This window comes from Onychostruthus taczanowskii, unplaced genomic scaffold (genome assembly GCF_017590055.1).
Source record: "Onychostruthus taczanowskii isolate IOZ18803 unplaced genomic scaffold, ASM1759005v1 scaffold79, whole genome shotgun sequence".
Taxonomy (NCBI): domain Eukaryota; kingdom Metazoa; phylum Chordata; class Aves; order Passeriformes; family Passeridae; genus Onychostruthus; species Onychostruthus taczanowskii.
In genome coordinates, this window is record NW_024505782.1 from 3,123,469 (window position 1) to 3,149,072 (window position 25,604).

General features: G+C 43.2%; 1 protein-coding gene across 3 annotated transcripts in view; it reads right to left on the reverse strand.

Annotated features, from left to right (window-relative positions):
• Nucleotides 1-255: 255 nt before the first annotated feature.
• DYM (dymeclin) overlaps nucleotides 256-25,604 on the reverse strand; it is a 210,226-nt gene continuing 184,877 nt past the window's right edge. For all 3 annotated transcript variants that reach the window (XM_041423558.1, XM_041423557.1, XM_041423559.1), the window contains one exon: nucleotides 256-2,741. In XM_041423558.1, the coding sequence (XP_041279492.1) occupies nucleotides 2,592-2,741 (150 nt within the window). In that variant the 3' untranslated portion in view covers nucleotides 256-2,591. The remainder of the gene's footprint in view (nucleotides 2,742-25,604) is intronic.

Here is a 25,604-nt window from a genome sequence, read left to right on the forward strand (position 1 = left end):
ATTCCCAGTGCCCCTCCAGGCCATGGCCACTGTGACCATTAAAGCTGAGCTGGCAAGAGGTGACATTCCATGTAACACTGCAGCATGACCTGTTCCTGCCTTTACCAGACACTGACTTGAACACTGATTTACCTTATGCAACAAATAAAATTACATTCTTCTTAACTGCACATCATGGAGGACATTATAAAACCTCGGTCAGGTTGGGCCTGATGACCACACCAAGACCAGTGACATAAAACACACCACCCTGTATTTACTGTTTCATCTTTTTTATTTTTGTAATTATGCATAATAAATCTTTCACACAAAGTAATGAAAAGGATTCCTAAGGTGAAGGAAAAACAGAGTATTTGTGACTGTACCAGACTGCAGATGTCAGGACACTGCCAGGCTCACGTCACACTCCAGCTCTTGGGAGAGCCAACAGGGCCAGCATGAATTTCTGCCTAAATCTCAGTCTGGCTCTGCTGTTTTGGCTTTAGGTGGTAACTCCAGATGTTCCAAACCAGCTGGGACCCAGGAGCAGGGTATTTCATGGACACACAAGGAAGTTACGCAGTCAGAACAAACCCTCTGCAGCTCAGTGTCACCACAACGGGAGGACAGCCAGAGAGAATTTTCTGCGCGACGCCAATGGTGGCTCAGCAGCTGCTGGACCTGTTCTGTCAGACTGCTGCTTTCTTTATGTGCTCCTCTCTTGCAAAAAGCCTTTTCACAGACAGATCAGGTCTCCTGCAGTCTGACACCTGGCTGAGCAGTGTCTGCCCTGGCAGGGCCTCTCTGGTTCTGCTCACCCTGGAGTGTTTAAAACAGATGAACATTGAGCCAGCCCAGCAGCTTCAGAATCCACGGTTTAAAAGTGCATCTTCAGACTGACCTTTCCAAATCTGGGCAGCCCTGTTGACTCACAAACACTCTTAGTCTTTTAATAAAGACAAAATTACAAATCACTACAGTAACCAAGAATAGTTATCCCCTTTTGACGTTTGCTCAAAGACCAAAACAAAACAGAATAAATCCAAAATACAGATCAACTTATGTGCAGCTCAGTCATGGTTCATTAATTTCTCCTATTTGCCTAAGAAAACACTGCATCTCCAATCTTACCATCATCTTTTCTCAAAAGCTTCTGCCATTTCAAAGTCCTAAATGCTTATGGGCTCTATATACCCCTTTGCAGCTATATTTAAATAAATTTGGAAAGCTTTTTTTTTTTTTTTTTAATAAGCCAGCATTTCCATTTGTGTAGGACTCAAATGGACTTCTGTCTCTAAATAAGCAGATAAAAGGAAAGTACAATCTTAGCACATCCTTCAGAGGGATGAAACGGTGCAAGAAATTCTATTTAAAGCCATTCAAAGGACTTTCTGAAAGCAAATGCACCCGATTCCTCAGGTCAACAAACGGAACATGCTGGAGCAGGCAGTGAATACAGAGGGTTGCCACGCATCTTCAAGAACTAATTCATTGAAATTGAAGTTTTGGCATGCAATGCACTGCTGACAGTCCCCCACACAGCAGCACGTGGGACGAGGAGAGTGGGTGCACATGTGTGCAACAGGCATCCCCAAAATATGATCCCCACTTTGAAAAATGCGATTTCTTTCAAAATCACACCACTTCTTTTGCTTTTCCCACTGCTGAAATAGGTGTATCAGGAAAGGGCACTTGAAAACGAACAGAAAAGAGAGTAGTATTCTACATTCAGGTAAATTTATACTTCTGCCATAAAACTTTAAAAGCCAAGAGGAGGTTTCCAACACAGAGTTTTGTCAAGGATCCCCAAAACACACTGTCACCATTACGCACAGATTTACAGGACACTGGTCTATTTTACAATCTTGTAATTATTTTCTTTGGACTTTTTTCCGCCCCCTTTCCTTACACGTTCAATTTCCAGGAACAATTTTGCACAGGAGCACAGAAAAACAAGTCTGTAAGGGACTTGACTCCGAAAGCAGGTGTTTCTTGCCCTCTGGAGAGTATTTGTCAGTCAAACAACAACAACAACAGAAGACTTGCTATTGAAAATCCTCCCACAAACATCTAAATCAAGTGTTTTGAATCTGCCTGGGAGCTAACCTGATTAAGATGCTGCTTAGTTCCCTCGGATGACAGCGTAGACAGCAATTTAAGGGCTGCAGCCTTGACAGTGCCACGGAAAGGAAGGGCTGTGAGTGGAAACAAGGACAGGTAACGAGCACCCCACAGCAGCATCCAAGAGACCATAAAAAGCTTGACCCAAGGAAGCTGCCCATTCAAAAGAGCCAAAAATACAAACACTGCTTCCAAATCAAAGCCTGCAATCTCATTTAGCCTGTTAAGTCAAAAGGACGTTCAGGTTTGTGTTTGGTAGTAACATCACACCCCATGTGTAAGGCCTCATTTTCATCAAACAAGCTCTAGGTTACGGACTATAAACACAAGGTTGCCTACAAGCCATCAGGGCCCCACACCAGTCTGTCCCAGCGTGAGGCTGGGCTGGACACTGGCTCTGGGGTCACGGGGGGCAGTTGGAGGGGGTCAGGTTGGAAGGGGTGCAGAGGTTCAATTCCTGTCAGATGGAGCGGGGCTGGGCTGGGTGTCCCTCAGCCCGAGTCCATGGTGAAGAGCTGGATGTCACGGGGGTTCCAGTACAGGGCCACGGCAGAGTTGTACACCAGGGACCACACGTAGGGGATGAAGAACTCCTCAGGCTGCTCCTCCTCCACGTACTTAAACTTCAGCTCGGGGAACTTCTGCAACAAGAAGCCAGACTCCAGTGAGGGAAGGTTTGCATGTCTGCTTACAAACACACAGCCCACATAAACACTGAAGAAAGAGGTTTGGTGAAAAAAATAATGGAAATAACTAAACCATTAGAACCCAAGGAAAATATTTATAGGGTAAAGAGATAATTTATAATTTCTTCTTTGAATAAATGCTACATTAGCATATTGTATTCGAGCCTTTTACTGTTGGTCACAATCCATTTGCCTGTTAACAGACAAAACACGTGAATCCTTTACAAAACACAAAGGTCTTAAGGAAAACTCATTTTTAACAGCTCCTCAAAAGCCTTCTTGCTCGTGCATGTACAAATGCATTTATTGCATTTTCCCTTAAAAACATTTTGTGTTTAATTGTACTTGGCTCCTTAGCAGGAGAATCCTCTGAAAAGGCTGAAAGCATAAACACAGTTAATGGTATCATTGGATCACAGAATATCCCAAGTTGGAGGGCACCCCCAAGGATCACCCAGCCCAGCTCCTGCCCTGCACAGCCCCCCAGCAATCCCACCCTGAGCATCCCTGGCAGGGTGTCCAAAGGCTCCTGCAGCTCTGGCAGCCTCAAGGCTGTGCCCATTCCCTGGGGAGCCTGGGCAGTGCCAGCACCCTCTGGGGAAGAACCTTTCCTGATCTCCAAGCTAAACCTCCCTGGCACAGCTCCAGCCGTGCCCTGGGTGCTGTCCCCAGTCACCAGAGAGAAGAGACAGACACACTCAAGTTCCCATTTTTCTCATTTTTTCCCTCCCAAAGCACACTGCAAACCCACCAGGTTCATTCCTGGTAAGTGCGTATTTTGGAAAGAGCTGAGTCTACTTTTGTATTGTGCTCTTCACTTTATACACTTCTAAATGTTGCCTGTGTCTGAGCTTGGCAGAGTCTCAGGCAAAAGCCGCATTACAGTGATCACTGGGGTAAGATAAAACATGACCCATTTTATTATTTATAAGGCTGTGGCTAAGACTAAGAATAAACTCCACTGTGTGACATGATCAGAACAAGCACAGCAATGGCTAAGGAGCCTCTTTGCCCATTAATAATGAAGGGATTCCCTATCCTATTTCTTGAGCTCAGTGTCTTGTTTCCTTGCCTTAAGGGTACAAGGATTCTGGCTGGATCAGTCTCCTTTGAGGGGCACTTCTTGGACACTTGGTTTTCAGGGTTAGGTATTTAACTTCAATGCTCCCACGTTATTTGTGCTCTTGTTGTCAGAAAACATGTACACTTGTAGAAAAGTTGTAGAAACATGTGGATGTGGCACTAGGGACATGGGCTTGTGGTGGCTTTGGCAGTGCTGGGAGAGCAGCTGAACTCCAGGATCCTGGAGGCCCTTTCCAACCTAAAGGATTCTGCACTATCTCTGTTCAAGGAACTCAGGCAGCTAAAAGGTAAAGTTGTTAAAGGCTCTTCTGCATCTAACTCCTGTTGAGTTCAAAGCCCAGAATCTCAAAGGTACATCAGCAAGTTTAATTTCCTGTGTCAGACATGCAGTTTGTGGTAGAGAACTCTCCCACAGCCATTCTATGCATCTAAACCACTTTCTACCACCTCTCTACAACCTCTCTTCTCCAAGTCTGTTTTGACCAGCCTGTTTAATCTTCTGCATCACTTGGAATCTTCTCCATCACTTGGTTTTTTCACTCTTAGGTACCTTAGACCCACACTCATCACCACCTCTCACTTCCAATTTCCCAGCCTACTGCCATGTCAACTCCCTTCCACTGCATCCTTATCCTCTCTCTTTAGCATACTTTTCTCTTTTGTACTCACCTAACCTTTCTTTTCCCACCAGGCTCGTGAGATCCTCCTTTTCATGGACATTCTCTATCCCTTCCCAACTTGGCTCCAAGTTCTGAAGTTGTCCCTGTCTTCCCCCTCTGCCACCCCCCCACCAAGCCCTCATGTATATTTTCATTAGTATTTATTTTGTTTAAAAAAGCCCTGACATTCTACTCTGCTTATCCTCAGTGTAATCTTCCCCACTTCCTTCCAAAACTTCCTGGCTTGTGGTCAGGGTAGACAGGAGCACGTTCTGTTCAGCCCTGCATCAGCAGAATTGCTGACTGCACCGTGGCAACACTTCCAGCCAGAGGAAAGTCTCACACAGCTGCCACTCTTCACCCCAGGGGTGGCATGCTGCACGCCAGGGATGCAGCCCATGGCAGCCCTTCTGGGAGGGAAGGAGGGGAAAGTGATTAAAGATTCTAATTTTAATTGAATTAAACACAACTCTCTTTTTCATCTTCAGGTCACAGATGTAGCTACTGGCTTTGCAAACATTTGTGGCAGTAGCCTGGGACCATTCTTGGGCTCTTGTGCAGCTTAAAAAACACCTTCAGCCTTATAACAGTAAGCAAAATTACATCAAAAATTCCAACAGCTGCATCTGAGATGCTCAGGTCTTACTATCCCATTATCTCTCAGCTGGAAGAGCAGCATAAAATGGCTCAGGTAGCATTCATATTTTCAGGCAATAAGCCATGCATCAGTTTTATTATTCAGCCTCTCTTCAGGCTGATCAATGTTCCCATTTATTGCAAGGGTACTGTAGCAATTTAATAATCAATTTCAGATTAAAGGCTGTAACTCCCTGCAGTCAGCCTGGACACTCCACATGTGCTTTGAACAGCCTGCGGGGGTGTCTTGGAAATGCAGGCAAGGAGAATGAGATTTTTAAGGAGAGCAGTAATACACACTGCCACTACATATACACAGTTTTGATTGAGTCTATATAAAAAGAATGTAGATAACATTAGGAGTGATGGATTTTTGATGGTCCACCTGAACAGCAGGCTCAGGACAGCTCAATGCATTGCTGATGAGACATGAAAAATTACAATTCCAGGCCAGCAATTCAAACCCACATTCTTTAGATGACTGCAATGACCCACAGCTGTGTACTGGCCATGTTTTCTTATTCATTTAAAATGAGAAATCGTAGAGGCCCAGAATGGAGAGAACTGCACCAGCATCTTCGGGGTGTGGATGCAGCACTTGGGAATATGGTTTAGTAGTGAGCACAGTCCTGCTGAGTTAATGTTTGAACTCAATGATCTTAGAGGGCTTTTCCAACCTCAGTGATTCAGTGATGTAACTTGCAAGATTAACCATGGCAGCCATCCACTTTGAGATAAAAAACTAACCACACTGTTTCACTAACAGGGTGTTCACTGAAAACAGAATTTGTTAACAAACAAAATCATCAAAAGTTTCTTCTTTATGAGAATGACTTTATAACTATTTGTAACAGCAGGATTTAAACACCATGTAAAAAGCTTGATCGATGCCAAAAAGCTTTAAGATTCTAAAAAATCTTTTCAAGATTTTCAGGTGACAGTCCAAGGAATGTTTAAATTCATATTTGTACCATCTGTCTCCTGCATCAAATGAGTGATCAGGAGCCTTGGGACCTGGCTGTGTGCTGCAGACACAGAGAGGTGACACTGTAAAGCAACCAGGCCACATGGGTCTCAGGGCACTTCCAGAAATAACCCAGCCAGCACTGGTGAGGAGTTTATCATGGTTAACAAAATTGCCAAAGTAGCACGTCAAACCTGCAGTGGACAAATCTATTTTCTTCTACCTTACTGCTGTTGTATCCAACTTACTTCTTGAAAGACACTGGCACCCTGGCTGGTGACACTCCAATGAACCAGATTTTTAGCACCACTTAAAAATGGAGACTGTGCTAAGGCATCTTAAATGGCAATCTTAATGATAGAGGAAAAGCCTTGGCATGGGATGAATCATCCTTTTTTTCCTTCACTGCCCTGTTTATTTGGAAGGATGGCGTAGAAAGATGCAGCACCTCTGCTCTGGAGCCAGCCTGGCCCAGCTGGGGCTGTTCCCCTGCACAAGAGAAGGCTCCAGGGACACCTCAGAGCCCCTGCCAGGGCCTCCAGGGGCTCCAGGAGAGCTGCACAGGGACTGGGGACAAGGCCTGCAGGGACAGCACACAGGCAATGGCTGCCACTGCCACAGGGCAGGCACAGATTTTGGGATCTTGGGAAGGAATTCCTGACCCTGGGAGGGTGGGGAGGTTTCCCAGAGCAGCTGTGGCTGCCCCTGGATCCCTGGCAGTGCACAAGGCCAGGCTGGACAGAGCTTGGAGCAACCTAAGATGACAGAAAGTCTTGGCAGGGTGTGGAATGAGATGAGCTTTAAGGTCTCTCCCAACCCAAACCCTGTTTTGATCCAATATACAACCATGTTCACTATTTAAGTTACTGAACTCCTTGCCTTGACATAAACAGGTCCATTGGAGCTGTTATTTGCATTTCTTTCCACCCCACACAGGGACAGACAACCCCAGCTAGTTTAAAATAAACCAGCCTGAGAAAGTCCTTGAAAACGTGAGAGACAGAGGTAACATTACGGTTTGAGCGGCACAGTTTAAATACAGACACCACTTATCAGCTCCAGTGAATCACCCCACCACATCACCCTATCTTGTTTTCTTCTGCCAGACAAAGCAGAAGTCAGATTTCGTGGTTGGGACGAGGGTACAAACGAGACAGACTGAGAACTTTGCAGACTGTCTGCATTGTCAATCACATGATTCGATGAAAAACCACGGGAAGTCCTATAACAGACACAGAACTGGAGTGCAGTAACTCCCCCACCACAGAAGTTCAACAACATTGGGGAGTTTTGTTGGTTTGGGTTTTGGTTGGTGTTTTTTTGGGGTGTTTTTTTTGGGTTGTTTTTTTTTTTTTTCAGTTAACGCTGAGGAAGGGAACATCATGGCCAGTGCACCTGGCCCTGCTCCAGACAGCTCAGTGGCATCTGAGCTATAAGGCTTGAGCCATACATTAAATAAAACATCCCCTTCCCTCTAAATGAACCCTCAGAGCTGCTCTCAGGCTACAGTGTTATGTCAGTGGATGATCTCCACTCAGATAACGCAGGCAAGGGCAGATGGAGCTGCTTTAAGAGCAATGCCTTTGCTTCTTCCCTGATCTAGGTGTTCTGCTGGATGAAAAGCAGAATTCATCAAAGATATCGGGCAGTCAATTTGGAAAACAAAGAAATTAAAGAGCTGGATTAATAAAAAACTGGAGAACCCTCTTTTCCTCGAGTTCTGGTTGGAAACTCTGGTTTCTGAAACAGCAATCAAGCACGAGTCAGTATTTTCAAAAGCAGGTGACTCTTTGAGCAGAGAAGTGCTGTTTTCAAAGGAGTCTGAACACATTTGAGAGTCAAATTCATGTGAACTTTACATCAATCCAAAGCTTCAAAGTCTTTCTGAAAATGGGATTTCTCTGTGTTTGAAAAGCTTACCATGAATCCTGTTTGGTAACCTAATGACTTGATGGCAAATTACGTGTTTCATATTGTTTCTGCTAAATATAGCAGTATTGCCTGCAGAGCATCTGTAGCATTGGACCTCATTAGCAAAATAGATCAAATGGCAGGGGGAAAAAAGAAGGCTCAGGTTCAGCACTGTACCAAGCCCCTATTATAGGGTCTATAATGAATATGCACCCCAACAAGGATCACCCCTAAAACCTGCCTTGCACCAAACATACCAATCTGTGAAGATTTTGGGCAGACAAATGACACCTGTACTTGACTGCCAAGTCCTCAAAGCCACTTGGAAATCTGGTCCCCAGAATACCAATCTAAGTCAAATTAATGGCCAAGGATCCTGAAAAGAACTCAACAATCATGCCTGGCACGCTGTTCATGGTATGGGTACACAAGTACATATGGAACATTGATATATTGGGTTTTATATAAATACAAGGACTTGAGTTCTTTAACAGACCACAATTTGTGGAAGAAAATGTCTCAGTGCTTGCTCTAAGATACTGACAGATTGAATTTTTGCAGTTACTTAGTTCTTGTGGGGCGTTAAAGCTGTTTCATCTTTCTCAGGTTCTGTTCGTGTCTGCGGTGCTTCTCTTTGACTTCAGACAGAAAGTGTGTGGCTCTGGTGAAGTATCTGTATGGGCTACACCACACCTGCCTGATACCATCTTTTTCTCCTCCTCAGGCTCACAGCACAGAGGATGATGGTGGGGAGATGAAGGAAGCAAACAGGAAATGTGCTAGACTAGGTGTGAGCCACACATCTTGTTCAGAGATCTGCCTAAGGAATAGGTGCAAACGGAAAGACAGTGAAGAAAATGGGGGCTCAGAGCACGGCAGGGAGGTGGAAAAAGTAACACAAAACTCAGGGTAAATAAGAGGTTCAAAACCATCTGTGCACAAGCTAAATATAATAAGTATATTACACATTATTCAATAAATATAAATTAAATACAGTATTATTTATAATAATAGAATCATGAAAGTTTAAGCAACTACACAAGCTGTAGTAGACAACAACATTGTTCCCAGGGAGTAGAATTCCATAAGACTGGTAACCCACATTCTAATTGGTCACAATCTTCCAGGTCCAGGAGGGGAGTTTAATCTACAGAGAGAGAACTGTTTCAGCAAGTTTCATTGATATGTGATTTCTGTTTTCAGATCACTTTGAGTAAAGGTTTGTACAACCACAGCTGCAGGAAAACAAATGCTCAGCAGTGAATTTTCAGTGTCAGATGTGAACTACTGCCAGAGGAGCAGACGTGCCTCTGGTCAGAGTTCAGCAATTACCAATTTTTTTATAGAGTACTGAGAAGCCAGGTCATTTTGAGAAAAATCAATCAAACAGTTCAGCCTAGATAAGTATTGGTAAAAACACAATGATTTAAATGAGTTAAATATTTGTGGCAAGCCTGCCAAGGCACAAAGCTTTGCAGGGTACCGTAAGAAGACCGGTTTTCTGTCTGGAATAGAATGGCAAATAATGAGAGCTTTTAAGTCCTAGAAATTCAGAGACACAAACACATATACACTTGTCTCTTTGCCTTCCAGGAAAGGAATATTGCTGATAAATGTCACTAACCCCAACTGTGCCATTTTTGTCTTCATATCAGGCTGTTATCTGCACAGATTCCAAAAGCACTATATAAATGTACATATCTGAGCTTAAGACAAGGTCAGGTATCTGGTATTTCAGGATCTGTTGGGTTCCACATCAGAAACTCCTGGACTCTGGGCTACTTCTAGACAGCACAGAAAATAAACTGGATCACTGGTTAGCAGCTGTAAAGATAGCCTGGCCCAGCTGGGGCTGTTCCCCTGCACAAGAGAAGGCTCCAGGGACACCTCAGAGCCCCTGCCAGGGCCTCCAGGGGCTCCAGGAGAGCTGCACAGGGACTGGGGACAAGGCCTGCAGGGACAGCACACAGGCAATGGCTGCCACTGCCACAGGGCAGGCACAGATTTTGGGATCTTGGGCAGGAATTGCTGGCTGGCAGGGTGGGCAGGCCCTGGCCCAGGGTGCCCAGAGCAGCTGTGGCTGCCCCTGGATCCCTGGCAGTGCCCAAGGCCAGGCTGGATGGGGCTTGGAGCATCCTGGGACAGTGGAAGGTGTCCCTGCCGTGGCAGGGGGTTGGAATGCAATGAGCTTTATGCTTCCTTCCAACCCAGACTATTCTAGGATTCTGTGAAAATCCCTCAGTCCATTAGTTTGAGAAAAAAGGAGATCCCTGCTCAGCTTCAGAGATCCTGTGTCTACCTGGAGAAATTTTGGAATGGGAGGAAAAGATAACCAAGATTAAAGACTGAAGTAAACCTATGTATCACGCACTGTTAAGTACCATTAATCTCTACATACATTATATGTTTATAGTCACAATTCAAGGATTTACAGCTCTAATTAGAATTTGCTTTTCCTGTCAGGATTGCTCTCTATGCCATGTTGTTTAGATGGACACAGATCTTTCCAGAACATTTCCAAGAGGACTGCACAACAGCCAGGAATCAGACTTCTTGTCAGACCATAGAGACAGAAAACAACAGGAACACTATGAGGACATTTGCAACACTGCAGAAAATATAATACATGTTGGCTTTACCAAATAAAAAGAAAAGAAAGAGACTGATGTATGTAATTACACTTGAAGCATGAGGATGAAGGCAGGGCATGTAAATGAGGTACCATCAACAAAAAACAGAATTCACTTCAGGGCTTAACATGAAAGAATGGTAATTCTCAGAAAATACAGTGGCCTTTTAGAAGAAAGAACACAGGTCTGAGAAAAAAATGAACAACTCAGAATGACAACAATTCAAACAAAGGATGTTTTTTACACTGAAAAAAACCCTAACCAAGCAGAGAGTGAAACACATGGAAGGAACAAAGCTACTGACCCAACTGACAGAAACCGTTCTGGTCCTGACCTCGCTCAAGCACTTGTTATGTACATACACCAACCACTCAGACAAATAAGTAAAATCCTTTGTGTGTTTTTGAATTTAGGGAATTAAAATCTGAAAAATCGGATAATCCCTGAACCCATTTCTCAGCAGCATTAAAGGGCACCAAAACACAAATGGGGATGAGTCTATCAACTCACACAACTTTTATGGATATGAAGTGGACATATAATCCTTTCCTACCATGGGATTTGCAGAAAATGCACATTTCATAACAGTAGTCCCTATTTTTACCACTGGTAAGGAAGATGCAAATAAGTTTAAGCCCTGGCTTCCTGTGCTTCAGCTTGCAAGCCATTCTTCTCTAGATTAATGTGCAAGGTTTTACACAACCATGAAAAACAGCAGGTTTTCAGCAAACATTTTGTTAAAACTGTAGTTTAGAAATCACTCATTCACTGACATCTTTATATAGAAGACTTATAGACCTGCTAACAAAAGGTTACAAGATTACAACTAGATTTTAGATGCCTCAACTCACAGTTAAGACCATAATTCTTTAGCAGTACCCTCAAAGAAGGGCTTAGAAATACATAAATTTCCAAAGTCTTAGAATTAAACCCTGCACCTTATGTAGACTTTCCAAACCCCAAAATACACTTGCCAAACAAAGCTGATTCAAGGCTGTATTTTTTTCTTTCCAGAATTTTATGAGTGAGATTTGAACATCCTGGAAGGTGTCCCTGCCCATGGCAGGGGGTTTGAAAAAGTTGAGCTTTAAGGTTCCTTTCAGTTGAAAACATTCAGTGATTCTATAATTATATGAATTCTGCCACTTTTCAAGTGTGCAAAAGGTAAAGTTAAAGAAATTGGCAGCAATAAATCAGTTGGGAACATCTCATGAGGAACAACTCTTTGAAGGTCTCAAACTGGGCAAAAGCTCCAGTTGTCCTAAGTCCATACATGCACATGCACGGTTTGGATCACTTTGAAGAAGACAGAAAATGTATTTATAAAGTCTAGGAAGCAAGAGAAGGCAGGGGAAGATCAGTTCTGCAGTCAACCAGATCTGGAGCAGATATCCATCCCTGGAGAGATTTAAAAGCTGTGTGGATGTGCTCTGGGGGACATGGATCAGTGGTAGCTTTGGCAGTGCTGGTGGAATAGTTGGACTTGATGGTCTTAGAGGACTTTTCCAACCCAAATGATTTTGTGATTCTGTGATCTGTGAGATCCTGAGATGCTTGCTCCCTCCAGAAAAAGCTCATGCTGCTCTCAGATCCCCAGTATCACCTGGTGAGTGGGAAACCCTTATATAAAATATGAAAGGGTTTTTATGGTGCAGGACTTGCCAAAGACCAAAATGATTCTTCCCAGGCGATTTGTTTATTTGCAACAATGTGGAAGAACTCAAAGGAGGGTGAGGTAGCATTGGAAAGGCAAAGTCTCCTCTTGGAGATATTCTAAGTGAAGGCAGTAGAGAAGACTTAAGTTGTGTATCTGGACAAAGTCTGCTTCAACTTCTGGATAAAAAGGACAGATCTATATTCCCTTCATCACTTTTTTAAACACAAAGCCAATACTATAAATGCCCAGCAATATTCCACTTCCCATGTCAGAGACAACCATCTGCTAATTATTTTCTGAAAAGTGAGTTACACACTTTTAGTCTGATTGATATGATTCATTAAATTTTTTTTTAACAGTAAGGAAAAACTTGCTGGAAAGGATTTAAAAGGGCCTATGAAGGGCACAAATGATGGAAGCTTTACAGAAAAGAACCCTGCTGAATAATGAATATTCACTAATATGTGTAGCTAGATATTAAAAGACATGGACAATCTGCTCTAGACAAATCTTACAGCCAATTATATATTTTACATTTCAAGCAGCGAGTGCTACTGTTTAAGCCAGAGCAGTTGTTTTGACTTTGATAGCAGACTAGTCTAAAATACAAGGAATGTTGTTTATCATGGAAATGCTTTGTGCTCCAGATAACATCACGGATGGCTGCCCCACCTAGGCTACAGCACCATCCCACCGTCCTGAAACAAACTCCAGATAAACCTCTCCCTGCTGCCCGACTTCGACTCCCACCACAGATCCAACTGCTGTGCAAATAAAACCCTTGCCATGGTGTGTGCCATGCAATCAGCAACACAAAACGAGCAGAAGGTGCTGGATATACATGTGACAGGGAAGGAAACTACGGGATTTTAAGAACATGACCCACACTTTCATGTTTTGGTAAGGCACAGAAGCCTTGATCTCTCTGGCACTCTGCCTTGATGCCAGCGGGATGCACCTCGGGAACCTTCTATGGACAATGTACATATCCTGACCCAGTAATATATAAATATTACCCTTTTCTCACTCTTTTTGTTTGTTTTGTTGGGTTTTGTTTGTTTATTTGTTTTTCATAGGATTGTCATGCCTAGGGTTAGCTTTTTCTTCCTCCACTCTGGAAAAGGAGCTGAAGATTTTGTCATCTGACTCAGTCCTAAACTGCTCTTGCTGATGGAGACTGTGACCCATCTATGGAGTTTCCAGCATTCCCCTCTCTGATCTTCACCATCTGAGCTGGGAAGGGACTGAAGCATATTGACAGTATAAAGCCCACTAATTTCACAGTTTTAAGAATTTTCCTTTTGCAAACTACTGTATGACCTTTCTCTGCTCTAATACAGTCTTGGGATAATCCACGAGAAGCACAAAGGATTGAGAGGTCAAAATGCTGTTTTCATCTGCCTGTTTCTTTCACCCCAAATCTAGAGTTACTACCATGTCACAGTTATTTTGTTTTCTCATTTATTTGTGTAGACCATATTCCCCCAACACAAAAGGTGGCAGGAGAAGAGCACAGTGATTCAGTTTGCATACTTTTCCAGTGATGAGGTCCCAGACATGCTTTCACTACATATTGGTTCAACGCTGCCTCCAAAACATCCTGCCAAGCCAAAAAGAACATTCCTTTGGACAACTGGGACCAGGCTCCTCTCCGTTATCATTGTACAAGGGTTGATGCACTGTCTAGGCCTTGGCTTCATGCATCAACCAGAGACACAAGGTCCATTCTCCCAGCTGAGCTTAACACCTTTGATTTGCATCCTGGGGGCTGACATTCACAGCATGTGTGCTGGTATGGAGGGCTCCTGGAAGGTCATTAGACAAGGTTTGAGTTTTCCCTCACAGCAGCCACAGAGCTGAGGCCCGTGCCGACATCCTGCTCCGGTCCCTCCCGCCCAGCGCGGCGGTGGGGCCGCACGCCAAGCCCAAACATCCTCCCCCACCCCCAGCGCCCACGGAGGAAGACCTCCTTTTGATTTTGTACTTTTTAATCTGAGAGAGCCAGGCCTGTAAATATTACAAAAAATTATAACAATGACTTAAGAACAGAGACAGACTCACTGTCACCAACTGTTAACTCTCAGATCAGGGCAGCCTAGGAAGTGGACCCTTATCTGCCTGAAGCTCAGGACGTGCTGACTAACACCCTATTGAGTCGGCAGACCTTTGGCTCCCTAATCTCCCCAAACTGGAAAATGCACACCCCAGTAGACATACTCCCTTCTTAAGTATTTCAAGCCTCTGCAAAAAGACAGACTGTGCTGTGAGATGAGCAGTGCTGCCCCACTGCATGCAGGAAATCCCATTTATTAGTCTTGAGGAGTGAAATGTCAAGTGACAGTAAAACCTTTCCAGCCACAGCACGCAGTGCCAGACTGCAGCCTTATCTCTGCCAGGACTGCCAGCCAAGGAGCTGGTGCCAAATGTGTACGTTTACACAGTAATATCGTGAATGTGGACTTCACAGCTTTATAAAAAAAATATTGCCCTAATGTCAAGAGTCCTTGAAGATAAACCAAAATCAGGGGAGGTGGGTAGTGTTAAATTGACCTCAACAAATAACTAGGATGCCTTTTCTGAACTGGATTTTTATGTTGCTCATTCTATGCTACACTTTATTCTATATTCCATCATAATACTGAAGGTTGTGATAGTAATTTCAAATTAGGTGTTGAAAACATGCCTTTATAAATGATAGAGGCAAGCAGTGTGTAGAAAGGAGAAAGGGTAAGTAGGAGCAGGACAAGGATTCCTTCAAGGTGTTACGACATCTTTACAAATCTTGAACGTGGCCAACTGGGCAATCTCCTTGACTGTCTGAGTACAGGAGCTGACTGCAACCAAATCCGTATGCTTGGTATCATCCTGCAGCCACTAGTTTAAAAAGTAGCACTCTCCTATAGTGAAACTGCATTTTTTCCCTAATGCAAACAATCACCCCAATCTGAAAAACGGCTCCAAGTGAGCTGCTTTTTCAATAAAGAATGAAAATCACTTGTGTTTTCTGTTTCACTATGCTTTAGATGCAGCATTTCCATATTTGTTTGCCTTCACTGACACTTCACTTGTATTAAGACTTATTCTGGTAAAGACTGTCTTTAGGACATGAATCAATCATTTCTAGAGAACTACCCACCTCAGGCTGGGGAATTCTTTCATAAATGCTATTATGTTCCTCTGTTATTGAACATATCTGCCCCCTTCCTCCCTGTGCATTCAGCCAGCTTTGTTTACCCTGGTGACAACAATCAGGCTTTGCTGATCTTAGCACAGGAGGATGGAGCTTGGCAAGTCCTGGTGGGGCAGATAAGCACCAGGAATTCAAATAAAGTTTTGCTGCCTGACTCTGCTCAGAACTACAGGCACCACTTGGATCTCGTAGGTCTCACACCAAGGACAGCATGTAAGTTGAACGCCTGTGCTCTCCTCCCACTCTACTCCACAAACCCAAAATTTCCTTCCATGTTTTGGAGCTGCCAGTTTCCCAGACTAGAGCAAACTACCCATAACTATCCAGCCTCTGCTTTCTCATCTACAAAAACCATCTTTGCTGGCAACCAACAGGTTGGTTGTTCTCCCCACAGTTTAAACATCAGAGCAATGACTTTAAACTGCCAGAGGGCAGGGTTAGATGGGATATGAGGGAGAAATTTTTGGAGGGTGGTGAGGCCCTGGCACAGGTTACCCAGAGCTGCTGTGGCTGCCCCATCCCTGGAGGAGTTTAAAAGCCATGTGGATGTGGCATTTGTGGGAGACATGGGTCAGTGATGCCCCTGGCAGTGCTGGGGAATGGTTGGATTCGATGGTCTAAGAGCGTTTTTCCAACTTACAGGGCAAGGAGAAAACCTGGGTAGAAGGGAGCACAGTAGGGTTTGTTAAGGCACAAGAGTCAACACGAGGACACCGTCAAGAAAAATCAGCCTTTGTTTGTGAGCTCAGTGGATTGTGGGTTTAGAATTAAAATATTTTAATAAACCCAGCCTAAATCCACATGGATTTAAGATTCAATACCATCATCTGATACTCCAGAACATCTACAGCTACAAAAAAGGCAGGGTGGTCTAAACCAGCTGCCCTTCAAATCCTAACGGCAGAGTCCTCAGCAGTGATGATGATAGATATGAGAAAACCCCTGCTTGGCCAGGAAAAAGCCATTTCCATCTCTAATCATCCTCAGCAGGAACAAACAGCCTGTAAATCAACTGGAGAGAAGCTTTGCAACTTGTACCAAAGGTTGTGACAAAATTAAACTCTGTATGGGAATGCAGCGGACGCAGCCATCAGCTGACAACATACATCTCTTCCTCATTCTCACTCCTTGGTGCAGTTGCTGTAAACATTCAAGACATTCCTCTGATTTATGCATTTAATTAGAAGATATCTGTAACATTCCTGCTGTTTACATTTAACCCAACACTGCAATGAAAGCTGTAATTTTGTCTGGGATTTATATTCTGTACTCAAACTTATTTTGATTCCTTGATTTAAACATACACACAGAAGTGAAAATGTGTCAAAATCATGAAAATGGAAGAGATTATACTCCATTATCTAGTTCATCTGTCATCCAGGGCAGAAATTTTCTAAGGACTGTTTTTCTCAATCTGCCACATATTATGGAAACTTAATTCAAAAGACTAATTCAGAAAAGACAGTTAAACCTTAAAAGTGGAAGAGCAATTGGATGAGTATAATTAGAAGTTACATGATTTTTTTTTCTCCCTTTATCTTGTATTTAGTTGTCATAACTGATTAAATTTTGCACCTTTTGGGATAAGTTGTTGGCCTCTGATACATTATTTTACACTTTGTTTAAAAAGTGGTTAATACTTCTTTTTCTTGATGGAGGGGGGATAATGTGTGACTGTATTAATCAAACAAATTAAAAAATTAATTTTAAATGCAACTTTTTATACTTTTCAGCTACTCTGTCTACACTGAAGGTTTGCAGTAGAAAAGGAACACACAGCTGGAAATAGCTTTCAATTGAGCAGGGGAAGAAAGGGGTCAGGGCACCTCAGTGTAGTTTTACTTTATTTTGACCAAAGTTGCAAGTTTTTTTGGAAACAACACGTCATGTGAATGCAGTGCCTTTGGCACTGTACTTTTCATTGGTCTCACAACATATGCAATGGAGCGAGGGGAGGCTGCACAACACATGTGAAGCAGATTTAGTCACAGCAAAAAACGTAATAAAAGTATAGGGAGGCTTTCTAGGGAGGGAAACTTGGGGAATGTTATTTAGCTTGAGCAATTGTACAGCTCTAAATTGAGCAGGGGCTGGGCTCTGGCCAGGAGCCCTCCTGTAAGATGTGTTGGACAGGGAGTTTTGGGTTGCTCATGAGTGTGGGGCTTCTGCCAATCGCCTGCAAAGCCAAAGCTCTGCAGCTCTGGGCAGGGAAGCTCCTCTGTCCTCTCTTTCAGAAAAAATGGGATCACTATTGAAGGTTAAGAGAGTTCAAATTATGTGGCAGGCCAGCAGTTAGAAGAATGGAAGCAGCTTTGAAAAACATACACGTGCCGAGAGTTGTTTACCCAGGTCAGAGCTCTGTTGCCATGGGGAGCAACTTGGAAACTCTCACACTGCTTTCCCATCCTCCTGTTTCTCCAGAGCTTGCTTTCTGCCTTGTACTTGGTATCTCTTTCTTGTAGCAGCTTCCGTAAACCAATAAAATCAATCAATCTAATGTACCTGGAGTCAAACAACAGATACACAAAGACAGACTGTTTCATGTTAGAATCTGTGTAAAGCTTAAATTTTTCTGCTCAAAGTCTCTTGTGCCCTTCCTTCCCACAAAGTAAGAGAATCAGAGAATTGTAGAATGGTTTGGATTCAAAGGGGCCTTAAAGTTCATCCCTGTCATGGGCAGGGACACCTTCCACTGTCCCAGGGTGCTCCAAGCCCTGGTCCAACCTGGCCATGGACATTTCCAGGAACCCAGGGCCATCCACAGCTTCTCTGGAAAACCTTGTGTCAGGCCCTCACCACTCTCATAGTTAAGAATTCCTCCCTAATATCTAGTCTAAACATTCTTCTTCTAATTTAAATTACCCTATCTTTCTAAGTGCCACCGAAAAATTAAATTTCAGGACTACTTCTTTATTTTTAAATTGCACAATTAAGTTAAAATAGATGCACGGACAGCCAATGCAGTGTCTGAAGAGCTCACATGGAAAAATCAGAGCTTATTGCAAACCGGTCTGCTTATTTCACATTGCAATGAAAGGCCAGAGTTCAGCTGTGGACAAAGAAATATTTCACTGATCTCTTTTGGCAATACACACTCCCCTTAGTTGACTGGAGTTGGTGTTCCTGACCCTTCCCCTCCATACAGCTTGCAGAGCAACTAACATCAGCCCCTCACCATTTACTGCCTCGTGCAAGGATGATTTTCCATATGGACAGCAACAGGATGGTATACATTCCTCATTATGGATGACAGTCAGAAAATGTCACCAGTTACATTATTTTCCTCCAAAACTTCACTCCTAACAGCAATGTTTTCTGCTCATCACAGCCCAACAAGGTCCTCATGGCTGAGAATCAGCTGGAACACCTTTCACTGGATATAAGATGAAGATGCCTAAAGGGTCCCTCTCACCCTGACTCTGTCACCAGTAGAGCACAACCAGATTCTTCTGATCCAAGGAAGAAGATCTTTGTAGTAGACTTCCCTTGTGTCCCTTACAGAAATATTTTTCTGCTCTCTACAGGTAGCATAAAGAATTACATAATTATTTCATAGAGTCATAGAATCCCAGAACGGTGTGGGAGGGACCTTCAAAGCTCATCCAGTGCCACCCCCTGCCATGGGCAGGGACACAGGTCCCAGGTTGCCCTAAGCCCCATGCAACCTGGTCTTGGACACTTTCAGGGATGGAGCATCCTTCATCTCCCTAGGCAATGTGTACCAGTATTTTACCACCCTCATTATAAAAAGTTTCTTCCTTATACCTTACTCTGAGTCTAGCTTCTTTTAGTCTAAAACTTTTACCCTTATCCTGAGCAAAAAAAGAAACAAAACCTCCTTTAATACCTCTTGTTACATGACACTACTTCATCTTCTAAAGCTTTTGCATGTAACTGCATGAATTTTCATCTGTTGCCTTAATGGGAGCTAGTTAATTACAACCCACAGAGTGCCACAGCCAAGGCTGAGGCATCATTCAGCTCAGCTGGGTACAGGGCTGTGACTGCAGCTACAGCTCTGCAGAGCGGCAAAGGGAACTCCAGTCATGGCAAGGTGAAGAGGACCATAGGAGAGAAACAGCAAACTCCTGCACTGCTCATCAACCTGCTGCTAAAATTGGTTTATTTTCCCTTTTCTATTTTTACTGGTTTGAAGAATTAAGTCTCAGAATCACTCTGGATATTACTGTATTAATTTTATTACATTTGTATTTATACAATTCAATTGTTACTGTTACCTAGTCCACGGAAGTCCTGGCTGGGCAGGTAGGACCTTGTTGTCTGCACATTTTTGTTTAAACTTTTTTTTTAAACTGGTTTGGGATAGCCAAAACACTGCCCAGCCTTCTGCAGGAGTCTAACCTGCGTAACAGTTTTATGGAATAGCTCTTTGGAAGCAGCTATGGCAAATCCAGGATAAGGTGATTTCATTCCAGTGCAATTGTTGAGCTTTGCAAAGAAAGCAATGACTTGGGAATGAAGTGACTGAATCCAGAACGCAGCTTCCAGAAGGTAACTGGAATAATCTTCAGGGGTGGAGGGGACAGACAGTAAGCCTCCATGTAAATATTAGTCTCCATGCAGACAGCAGCTTGGGAATAGGAGTGTCCTGTGCTAGCCCACCCTTCATCCTCATCTTGGCCAATGCACCTCATTCCTGAACTGCAGAATCACTGCACTCCAGTCACTCACCCAAGCACCACCCTCCCAAGCTACCTTGGATTCTTGTGCAATACCCATCTCTGATGCATTCCTTCATCTGGGAATGAAATGGGTTTTACTGAATTTTACTGAAAATTTCAGTAAAATAAACAAGCCTTCCATACAAAAAGGAGGCTGTATAGGAACAGCATCTTTCCTAGAGAACTGTAATCTAACTACAAGTAAGATGTAAGGGAGAGAATAAAAACAAACATACTTGATTTTAAAACTACAGCTGTCAACATAACCCTGATGCCAGTGAAACCCTCACCAGTGCTTTTGAGAACCCTACATGTAAGGCTTTCCAACATAATATTTGCATTTATACCATTTGTATGAATGTATAAGTATTTGTATAAATATTAGTTTTACTACTTATTACTCCAAAATAGTCTATTTTCAGCCAGTCCTTTATCTTGTATGTATTAAGAAAATTAAGATTTTAAGCAAGTATTGAAGAAAGGTGAGGCTCTGGCTCAGATCTTCCAGAGCAGCTGTGGCTGCCCCTGGATCCCTGGCAGTGTCCAAGGCCAGGTTGGATGGGGCTTGGAGCAGCCTGGGACAGTGGAAGGTGTCCCCGCCCATGGCAGGGGGTGGCACTGGATGGGCTTCAAGCCTTTTCGACTCAAACCATTGGCTTGGTTCTAAACCCAAACCATGGTTCTAAAGTATTTGGAGCTCCCCCAAAATGACAGTAAAGGTCTTTTTGGGATTGTGAGAAGTTCACTCATTTTTCAACACATAATGTAAGCGGATTTGAGTGTTACTGGCATTCTGACAGCCTTGATCATCATCAGCCTCTCACTGACAAGAATGAGGGATCTCCAAGCATGCACAGCCTTTAGCCATTGGGGCTTTCCTTGTTCACAGTGGAAAGGACCAACATTCTGAGATCTTCAGGAGTATTTATGACACACTACTTTAAAATAGAAAATTATATTTATGCTATTAAACCACAATTTTTTAAAAGCAAGGAATGCTAAATTCGTAGTATTTTTACGTTAACTTGAGCTGCAGACACAGCAGACACAGACACAGTTTCAGAAAAACTTCTGAATTTTACGAGCTTCGGTTATATTGGTAATGAGGCCAAATCACCCATTTATCCTCCCCTGCAGTGGCTCAGGCTCACAGGATGCAGACCATGAGCAGGGTCCCTCGTTGGCACCAGCCCCAGGTGGCTTCTGCAACACCAGCCATGTCTCAGAGAGTGGCAGATGAGGCTTACATGGTGCTTTCACAGGTTGTGGATGAGCTGTTTTCAGCCACTTTTTGTTTATGGAACAAAGGATCACTAATTGCCACGAAGCTAAACGAACTAAGAGAGCTCTAAGTACTTCCACAGTGATTTGCTCATAATAAAAAGGAGAAAAAACACTCTACCATATTAGACTGCAAAAATTCTGTTTACAGGATTTTTGTATAAGAAGCGATGAAATTAAGTGAAGCTGCATTACTTGCTACTGCTATCAATTAATGCAGCAACCACTTCCAGACATAATAATTACCATATGTGCACTGTGCTTTACCTCTGGGCTTAGTAATTTCATACATGGGAGGTTACAACTATTGATTGCATTAAAACAGACTGATGTGTTATGAGAGACATGCTCCCAGTGCAACACATTGTTGTACAAACTAAAATAATTCAAGTGGTACAGGAACAGACACCTGCATCCACCACAGACAACCTGGAAATGGTCATTTCTCCATCCCCTCTACAACACGCAGACACAGTGCGTGACACAGAAAAAAGTATTGCAAAAGGAGAGAGCTCAGCTGATTAGGGACAAAATTAGGGAGTCCTAAGAGACAGATGTTGACCACTGGAGAAATGACAAATCTCCAGGAGCAGCTCCTATCAATATAAATAAATTAATAAAACCAAAATGGCTCTTTGTTTCTCAATGCAATTTGCACAATTGATAATTTGCTCATGTTTAGGTTGAGTATGAGGAAAAACTTCTTGACTGAGAGGGTTCACCAGTTTGGCACAGCTTCTCAGGGCAGTGGTGGAGTGCCCATCCCTGGAGGGGCTTAAAACCTGTGTGGATGTGGCACTTGGTGCATGGGTTAACGGTGGCCTTGGCAGTGCTGGGGGAACAGCTGGACTTGATGGTCTTAGAGGGTTTTTCCAGCCCAGATGATTCTGTGATGGACAACCAGCTCTGCCCTGCAAACTTCAGAGTGGCCTGGAGTCTGGCAAGTCACGAAAAAAATGCATTTGCATTTTTAAAAGTGCATTTGTTTTTTAAAGTGTGCTGAAAACTCGATCCATAATGAAAGACAATGACCTCCAAATAGCATCTAAAAAGAGTGGTGTTTACCTTGCCATTACACAGCTGGGTTTGTAACTATATGCAAAACCAGCAACACACTCAGAAAGAACAGCACTTGGTTTTTTTGTTGTCATCCTATATACATAATTAAAGACATATTTTTATTCAATTCTGGTTAAGCTCCTACAAGTTATGTATAAGTTATACATATAACAGGCTTTAAAGCATCCCTTAAACGACAAAGCATTGTTTATGTTTTTAATAAATCTTAATTTTCACTCCTCTAATTCAGAAGACATTTTTTTGAAGCAAGAATACACTGAATTCAGTAGGCAAATCTCCCATTAACATAACTCAATTGCCCTAAAATAATATTTATAAAGACAGTGGTAAATGTGATGCAAAGAGCTAAATGTAATAGGCAAAATTATCCTGCATTAGCAGTATATTCATAAAGGGTGAGAGTGTGTCAGCAATTTCCAGAAACCTTTAAAAGTAGGAAGGAACCTGGCTTTTTTTCAGCAAAAGCACTAAAAACAAGCGTCAGCACAAAGAGTTAACACATTCTTCCTACTTCTGAGAGCAGGAACGGGGCCGATTTCGTCAGTGAGGTTTGGCAGCGCGCGAAATCCTGTAACCAATTCCATTTCCTGATAAATGAACGGTCCACAGGGGAAAGTCAGCCAGAGGCTTTGGGAACTGCCGAGAGCTCAGACATGACCGAGAGGCTCCTGGAAGGAGCCAGACTGTCTCTTTGCTTATCGCCGCCCAGCCGAGCGGCACCAGCGCAACGCCGGTGCTGCCAGACTGCGCTGCGAGCCCAGGCCGCCACACAGCCCCTCCAGCCGCACAGGAGACCCCCAGAAAATCAGAAAATACACCAGCCCCAGCACATGCCTGACATCAGGCTCTAGGAACTCTGAGAACACATGGCCGTGTAATACAGGCGTTGGGATGGGACTTGTAACAGTCCGCATTGTTTATGTGTTTCAGAGCCAAGTGCTAGGAGTGACTCGGTATTCTGGAGTTGAGGATCTTGCCCCCACCCTTCCAACAGGAAAAAGCCAAATACAGAATGATAAATCATTCATTATTGGTTAGATTTTGGCATCAGTGAGGCTGTGAAGGAGGGGTTTTCAATTGGAGCTATAGGGTGCGTCTCCTCAAGAACTGAACGTCACTCTCAAGGTCTAAACCGTTCTTCATTTTGAGCTACAAATTGTTTTTTTAAAGTTATCTTCATATATGTGACTAATACTCTTAAGTGAATGTTAACAGTAAATATCAGCTCTAATAGCAAAATGACAAATGTGCTTCAAGCCAAGATCAGCCCTGAGTCTGATCTATTTAAATACCAACTTTTCAGACAGAGTTAACCTGGATGTTTGTTCACTTTCAACTTATTACAAATCAATTCACAACTCCAACATTTTCACAGGAAATTCAAGTAGCTTGACATACACAGAATTGAACTTTCAAAAGTCTAAAATTTGAGCTAGTAAAAAAGAATAAAAATACTGCCAGTCTGATGACCCCTGAAGGGAAGTTAAAAGGAAAAAAAAAAAAGAAAAAGCTCAAATAATAACTTCAGACCCTTCATTACCAAAATCCTGGGTAAGTTTTCAAGTGGCTTGCAGGCTTATAATAGCAACTATGTCTGCAATTGATTAGCTCCCCCAGCACAACCAGATGTCTCAGTGACTGGGAGAAAGTACTGTGGGTTTGGAGTTTACTAAGATGCACACTATCCCATCACTGAAAAACAAAATAATAAACGGGAAGGTGGGGAAACTAAAGAAATATGATGCTTGTTCTCAATGTGTCTGAATCCAGTTTTACTGCATGTTCAAGTTCTTTGGAAAGCCCAGGATAAATTCTTTCTTGTTCCCAAAGAAAATGCCTGAGACTTTGTTGAATCTGTCCTTTATCACAGCATCACTGCTCATTCCTTTCCTGGAATCTTGGGTGCTATCTGCTCATGGCTGTGACAAATATAAGCTAACAGCATAAACGAATGACACTTCTCTACATTCTCTATCTACACAGGTTTGCAAACAAGGTACATGGCCTTGGAGGAACACCAGAGCACTGTTTCAGACATAACACCCACATGTAGACCAAACAAACTCCCCGTTCCTGCCGCTCCTTCCCTGACTTTATCTCACGTTAATTAATGCATGCTTTAAACCTCAAATGAGAAAAGCGGTGGGAATACCTGAAGGAGATACAAAAAATATTTGCTACTCTTTGGAGCAATTTGATATTCACAACTCTGCTGCCTTTAAAGTATCCTTGATCCTTTTTGGGCTGCTGCTATGCTTCTACCAAAGACTGTGATGACTCTGTGCATAGCATTGCATAACAAGGAAGGAACACTGCAGCAAGAAAAGCTCTTCCTGCTCTCTTCAGGATGTGGCCTTAAAGTGGAGGATAACACTGCAGGTATGGAGTGCCACAGGCTGGCTAACAGAAGCCAAGCCCAGCACAGAACGATTAATATTTGTATCATAGAATTGCAGAACCATTTGAGTTGCAAGGAATATTAAAGCTCATTTTGTTCCAGCCCTCTGCCATGGGCAGGGACACCTTCCACTGTCCCAGGTTGCTCCAAGCTCCATCCAACTTGGCCTTGGACACTGCCAAGGATCGAGGGGTAGCCACAGCTTCTGGCACAGGACAATCTGTGCCAGAACCTCACCAGCCTCACAGACGAGAATTTCTTCCCAATATCTAACCTAAACATCCAACAAATAGTCAAAGCACATTGAATGGATTCAGACATCAGTGTCTTATTTGAATTGTAACCTGTGTAAGAGAAATTATTCACCAAGAAGGGTGACAAAAGGCAAACTATTCAGGAGAGAGTGAGCAAAAGCTGATGGATTTGATGTGGGTAACTCCCAGCTTCTTTGAGCTGACCGTGCACCTGCTAACAAAGCTCTACATCCATCCCATTGCTCCTTGAGCTGCTTCTCTCAATCCACTCCAGCTGAGGTGGCTGAAGGTCAGGAGCTCAGAGACACAGTTTTGCTGCTCAGGTCACATACAGCACAGGCAGAAACACAGCTCTCATGGCACGAGATCCTCACCAGGCTGCTGACCATGGCA